The 7,500-nt window shown below is 37.5% G+C and overlaps 1 protein-coding gene across 4 annotated transcripts in view; it reads right to left on the reverse strand.

Annotated features, from left to right (window-relative positions):
• LOC106880912 (uncharacterized) overlaps positions 1-7,500 on the reverse strand; it is a 100,151-nt gene that overhangs the window by 12,412 nt on the left and 80,239 nt on the right. For all 4 annotated transcript variants that reach the window (XM_089355002.1, XM_014931078.3, XM_014931079.3 and 1 more), the window contains 2 exons: positions 4,528-4,698; positions 2,689-2,730 (listed from right to left, as the gene is read on the reverse strand). In XM_089355002.1, coding sequence (XP_089211128.1) covers positions 2,689-2,730; positions 4,528-4,698 — 213 coding nt within the window. The remainder of the gene's footprint in view (positions 1-2,688; positions 2,731-4,527; positions 4,699-7,500) is intronic.

The following is a 7,500-nucleotide window of genomic DNA, read 5'->3' on the forward strand; positions in this document are numbered from 1 at the left end:
TGGTCAATGACATTGGCCCCAATACTTAACTGGTACTTTATTTTATTGACCCTAAAAAAACAAAAGGTAAAGTCGATATTGAACATCATGAGCTGAGACAAATGCCTTGATGCTCTAACAATTCTGCCAATCAATCCACTGTCTTTGAATAATTTCTTAAATGGGTACAAGGCCTACTAGATATTTTGGGGGAAGGCCATATCAACCCTGGATTTGAACTCAGAATGGAAAGAGCTGGAACAAATACCACAGGGCAATTCTGTTCAATACTAAATTAGATTCTACCACCTTGTTGCTCTTGTAACTGTTGTGTCGACGCCCCCAAGCGAAGAAGTAGGATCGCCCAAGACATATAAATAAAGGTAGTCTGGCCATGGTAGTGAGTTGAGTAGCTAACGAATAGCTATCGTGTAGCGGTTGAGTAGAGATCATCCGAAGGTGCTAGATAGCAGTAGCTTGAGACATAACAGTAAGAAATAACAATAACTTTACAAAAATATGTATATTAAATATGCATATTAGGTGCACTTCTCGATGTGTAGGAAGAAGTTTGCTTTCAAGCCACATGGTTTTGAGTTCAGATTGTTCCATTGGTCCCATCAACTGGAACACTTGCTGCCATAACCAATGGAGTGCCAGTTATTCACTGACTCTAAGTTTAAAAAAATAGGAAACATTTTATCAAACACTAATCCATATCTGGTGTCAGGGAAGAGATTAAAATAGCAGTCAAAACAGAAACACTGACTCAGAAGTTAAGATGCTGGACTACTAACCACAGGCTCATGGGTCCAAACATCACAACTACAGCATTTGTTTGATCAGCAAGAGCTAAGGCATACAATTATTTGCCCCAGTCTGCCTGGTCAACTAACAAGTGTTACCTTCTGCAGTCCCATGATTAATAATAATATTTAACTCCAAAATCCTTGGTTCCCCTGTGCTATCTTATTGTAAAATTAAAGGAAACTATTTCATGCATGGAAAAAAGAACAATAAAACAGAAAGGAAACAATAAAAAGAAAGAAGGAAAAACAATATCACTGGTACTAAAAGAGTTGGAAACATTTAATCGCTTCCCTAAAGAGAGATTTACTGTTTTAATTTATAGATTTGATAAGCTAGGTAAGTATAACTAGATTAGTTTAAGCATGTTAGGGCCCACACTACAACAATTACACAATCTGAAGAAAAATAGGCTCTCCTGAAGAGGTTCTGTAGATACGTGGTCTGATCAATGTCCAGGCTGTTGCTATAGTAATGAAGTTAAAGAACACAGAGAAAAGCCACTTGGCACAGATTGACCTTGAACACTGCTGTGCATGTGCACTAAGTTTTAACGTTCTATCTCACTTCCAAGCACTGCTTACAGCAGTGCTTGGAAGGAAGGTGTGTAACGTGTAATTGCCGCATTGACCATGACAGAGAAAGTGGAGTAGAGAATCTGCATCAAATTTTGCCAAAAGCTTGGTGATACCTGTTCAGAGGCTGAAGCAAAGTTTTGGAAAAGTTTTCATCATCCTCGACAAAATCAAGGAGATCTTGGACAATTGAAACTGAAGTGTACTTTTGGTCAGCTGAAAGCAGTTTTGCACAAACTTGGCAGATATGCATCTCATACCCAAATCTTCAATGATAACGGACTGAACTGAACAGTAACTCATCTGCACATCCTCTGATAACTTACGGATGGTGATTCGACGATTTCCCCTCACAATTGCATGCACATCTGCAATGTTTTTCTCAGTTCTGCTGGTTGCGGGTCTCCCAGAATGTTTGTCAATATCTACATTTTTTCGGCCATCTTGGAAACGTCTGAACCACTCATACACTCACTTCCATATACTTTCTGCAACTTTGCGCAAGCCTCTGAGCAGGTATTACTATGACAACTTTCTCTGTCATAGTGAATGCGAAGATCACACACTACACACCTTCCTCCCAAGCACTACTCAAAACAGCAGAAGTGAGATCAACATTAAAACTTAGTGTGCATGCGCAACAGAGTTCAAGGTCAATCTCAGCAGGGTTCAAGCAGCTTCACTCTGCATGCTTTAGCTTTGTTACTATGGCAACACTCCAAATACTTATTGATCAGACCTTGTATTTGCATCAGAACTCTCCAGTTCACCCATCATTCACGAGAGTGGAGAAAGAAATATAGCCTTGCTGAGGTTGTAGAGAGTCGATGAGACACCATATCACTACCCCCTTCACCACCAACCATATCAAATTACTTAGGAAAGGTCAGTTACTTAGAAACTTCAAGATAGTTAAGAAGTTCTAAGAATGACATGATAGCAAAGGAAGACATGAGCTATAAGAGAAGAAAGAGTTGAAAGCAGCTGTTTAATCTACTCCCTATTGATATTCAACAGAGATGTCTAGTTGTTCCTCTCAGCTTTCTTCCACTAAAATTTATCATATCAGACAGATCACAATGGAATTTCAATGTAGGTTGATAGTTGCACCAACTAATACAATTTAAATCCATCACCAACATCTTGAATAACTCATATAATAAAAAATTTAAAGTTAGTGTAGCTCTGAGTAAACTCCATTGAATAGTCAAACCACTAGATCCATACTACACTAAAACCTTCACTGGTGTCTGGTACCACAATACTTTATCAACCTTCACCCATTGACCATCATGAAGGCAGTTCAAGTCTTCACCGACTGACTTACCTTTCCTGGGAGAAGACAGAGGTGAGATGCTTTGTCGTAAACCTGCAAATAAAGATGTTAATGATATCACTAAGACACATTCAGACTAGAACACAAAGTAATTAACGGTACATCAGATATAGCAATATATCAAATGATACTATAACATAAGTTTATTTGATATTGTCCAAAACTAATCAGTGATATTTCTCAGAGATATAATAGGTTATCATCAAGTGGTTATTACATAAAGAGTTATCATCAAGTGGTTATTACATAAAGAGTTATCACAAAGTGATCATTACATAAAGAGTTATCAAGAGGTTATTACATAAAGTTATCATCAAGTGGGTATTTGATACTGTTGTAACAATATATACGCCATAAAACATGTTGTATTTTCAGTGAACGAAAGATACTACATGTGATATCCAATACATACCATAGTAAGTTGGGGTTTTTTTTTTATTATTATTAAATGTGTCATTTCTTTAGAGAGCTGCAGATTAAGAATAAGATTTTGAACCAGATCAACAGTACTATTCCATGTTTAACCCACTTCACACAGCTAGCTGTGAGAACATAACAAATTTAAATAACAATGTAAAGTGGTAGCATTGTTAAATTGATGAGTATTTTATAGGCTTACTGTGTTCAAGCCAATTTCTAAGTACAACCTGAAAAGGACAGGTATTGCCAAACTAACTTTCATGATAAAGAGCCAAACCAGAGTATTTTGTGACCCATTATCACCACTTCTTTACATACTAAGCTCCTGGAATATTCTGGATTGATAATCAAAGTGTAGTTGATGAGGTAACAGAAAAATATCACAAACTAACTCACATATCGTTGCTTAATTTAGCAGATCCTCAACACACCTCAGTGAATTACTGTCATTGAAGGAAGCTATTACATGATATGCTTGAGTATGTGACCTGAGCCAAATCTCATTCAAATCACACTAAAAGGACTTAGATAATGTACTCTTGAGATATACCATACAAATCAAATTTTTCAGACCAAAATTTACGGCCAAAAAAGGTAGATTAATTTATACATCAAGACAACTTTGGAGGACAAAAAATTCCATGTGAAATACAGCAGGAATTGGAAAGGCAGTGATGATGTTTGAATGTTTACACTATATACTATGCTGATTTGTAACCCAGAAAATACAATAAAATCTAGAAAAACAAAGAAGACAAGATGATCATTGTTGTAACATTTTAGATCATAGGTCTTCTGGATCGGAATTGACCTGAGATTAAACAATAATAGCTGATAATAAGCAAATGTTGTGTGTTCTACACAGTGCTAGCTCTTTACCTAGACTGAGTGTGCCCTGATATTGGTTTCAGATTTTGGCACAAGGCCAGCAATTTCAAGAGAAGGGGAAAGTTGATTACATTGAATCTAGTGCTCAACTAGTACTTATTTTAACAACGCCTGAAAGGATAAAAGCAAAGTCAACCTCAGTAGAATTTGAACTCGGAACACGAAGACAGATGAAATGCCACTAAGCATTTTGCCTGGTGTGCTGATTCTGCCAGCTCAGCACCACACTGTGCCCTAATATTGATTTCAAATTCTGGTACAAGGCCAGCAACTTCAAGAGAGGAGAAAAGACAATTACATTGACTCCAATGCTCAAATGGTCTTATTTTATCAACTCCAAAAGGTGGAGCTTGAACTCAGAAAATAAAGACGGACTAAATGCCACTAAGCATTTTGTCCAGCATGCTAATAATTCTGCCAGCTCACAGCCTTAGCCTAAACCATAATAATAATAATAATCATGATAATTACTTAGGTAAAAGTCCATATATTTTAAGTAACTAAAAAAGCAAAATCACTTACTTTCTTCCTGCAATTTAGCCATGTTCTGAATATCTGAAACATCTGGGATACGGTTGGCAACTTGGCTTTGCGGTTCCGTCTCCTTGTTGGACGTACTTTCTACAGGTAGTAAACGAAGTGATTCCTTATTTTTCTTGGGTCTGGTGAAAGTGTTTGTGTCAACACGAGTCCCTGAAAAGACAAAAATTGGTTGATATATAAAAGATATGTCAACTTAACAGTAGAATTCACAACCTGGAAGAGGAAAACTAACAGAACGTTAAACAATGAACAGTGAAAACAAGAAACCATTGAAAGAATACTATCTTCAAATACTGTTTCAGTTTTCTGAAGAACACAGCAGGTTATTATGAAGGAAAGTATATATATCATTGATTGGGGTTACACACATCCTCCAGCCAACAATATATTATGATGCTGACCAAAGCAATTATATTTTTTTTGTCCCTAGAAGACATGATAAGTAAAGTTAACTCTGGGATCTGAACTGAAGACCATAGGACAGAAGTAAATATTGCCAGTATTTTACAGCTTTTACCACATGAGACTGGGTGCATAAAATTTGTAGGGAAGAAATCTAAGCCACCATATTGTACACATACCCAGCACCCATTACACTCTTGGAGTGGTTGGTGTAAGGAAGGGCATCCAGCCATAGAAACCATGCCAAATCAGACTGGAGTCTGGTGCAGCCTTCCAGCTTGCCAGCCATGTTCAAACCATCCAACCCATGCCAGCATGGACAACAGACATTAAATGATGATGATGATGATGATGATGATGATGATGATGATTGTTCTCAGTATATGATCAAAAGTTATTTTTATCAACCCTTGAGGCATAACAGACAAAGACATTCCAAGGTGATGTGAACTGGATTGCCATAGAATTTGGTTATCCCAAAGATGATGTTTCACTTTAAGCACAATACTTTGAGCTCGGTTGTGTGTGTGTGTGTGTGTATGCGTGTGTATGTAACATTGTATCTCAAGGCAAATAACAACATTGGCCACAATGTGTGTTCATGTAAGTTAGTTTAACTTTAAATGTAACACAAAGAAAAGTTAGTTATGTAAATTGATATGAAATATCCAAATACAGGATTGCAGTTTGTGACTATTTATGTAAATGTGAATATTTATGTCTTCAGTACTCTCTTACAGACTTACACAGACAAACAAGCAAACAAACACAACTGAAAACAATACTTCCGCCTACGGGGACACACACACACACACACACACACACACACACACACATACATATTCTTAGACACTTAGATAAGTCTTGACTAGAATTGGCTCAGGCCATATCTAACTTTATAGCACCACTTGGAAAAGACACTTGATTTTTCATATTACAGTTAACACCATAGCCCATTCGAGTAAAGAGTTATTGTTTGCAAAAATATATCTGGATGTAGGTGCTTCAACTGGAATTTGTTGAAGATATTTATCTAGGAACAGTTTGAATGTTATGTTAAATCTTTTTCTTCTCTTATGTGTCTTGGCATGATGATAAAGAGATCAGGGCCAGCTGAGATAAAACAGTTCTGTCTTAGTGTTGTGGTGTGACGTGAGCATGATTTTTGTAGAGGACAGATGGCACACGGACCAATCCTTGGGTGAATTTTTAAGTTGATGCCAACATCATTTGGGGCAGTGGTGTTGGAATATTTTCCACATCATACAAATGATATAGCACTCCTGGCAGCGTTGGAGGGAATAAAGTTTGAGTTTCTAGAGATGATCTCAATAATCAAGACCTGTTATGCCATCTATTTCCTTTGTGATCTGGGGTGCTTCAAATTTTATATTTTTGTTTCATGTAGAGAGGCCACAACAGACAGCAGTATTCATGGTGAGGGTGGGCAACGGTGGTGAAGAGAGGGAAGGATAATACACACACACTCATACACACACACACACACACACACACACACACACACACACACACACACACACACACACACACACCTTAATAGCTTGGCCAGCAGAAGGGCAATGCTTCCAACCTATTTCAAAGCCTCTGAGTTTGGTGGGAGGAAAGAAGGATACCATTTTCAGCCAAGGCAATGGGGAAAGGTGACATGAGAGAGAGAGAGAGAGAGAGAGAGAGAGAGAGTGGGGGGGGGGAGATGTGTGTCCTAATACAGTTGTGTAATGAAAATAGATGACCTATAAAATGAAGTGAGATATAATTAGAGAGATCTGTAAGAGGTTGAGTTTGTCAGTAATTTAGATATTACACACACCAGCATAGAATCAGCTGTTAAATTGATGGTGATAATGAGTGTAGCAATGATACTGTTTCTGTTGTTGATGATAAAATACATGAGTGGCATACCAGACATACTGAAATTGGGTGGACTTAACATAAGTAAACTTGAACATTATTTTATCAAACGTAATATGTTTAAATTGACAGCATACTATGCTTATAGTGTTCAGACTGTGAAATAGATAGAAGTATGATAGAAGTGTCTTAATAGCATATATATATACTCTTTTACTTGTTTCAGTCATTTGACTGCGGCCATGCTGGAGCACCGCCTTTAGTCGAGCAAATCAACCTCAGGACTTATTCTTTGCAAGCCTAGTACTTATTCTATCAGTCGTTTTTGCTGAACCACTAAGTTACAGGGGTGTAAACACACCACCATCGGTTGTCAACTTAGTGGTTCGGAATAAGAACTAGGCTTACAAAGAATAAGTCCTGGAGTTGATTGCTCGACTAAAGGCAGTGCTCCAGCATGGCTGCAGTCAAATGACTGAATCAAGTAAAAGAGTAAGCAATGAGAGAAAGAGGGGACAGGGACAGAGAGGGGTGGGAGTAGGTCAAGGACAATAACAATAACTCAATTATAAAAGTAGTTCAATATATTTTGGCAATAGTTTTGATAGGGGGGGGGGGGAAGAATTTCAATGCAAAGATAATTACAGGAGATAGAGAGAGAGTTACTGGTTAAAGAGA

This window comes from Octopus bimaculoides, chromosome 7 (genome assembly GCF_046866305.1).
Source record: "Octopus bimaculoides isolate indiv1 chromosome 7, ASM4686630v1, whole genome shotgun sequence".
Taxonomy (NCBI): Eukaryota; Metazoa; Mollusca; class Cephalopoda; order Octopoda; family Octopodidae; genus Octopus; species Octopus bimaculoides.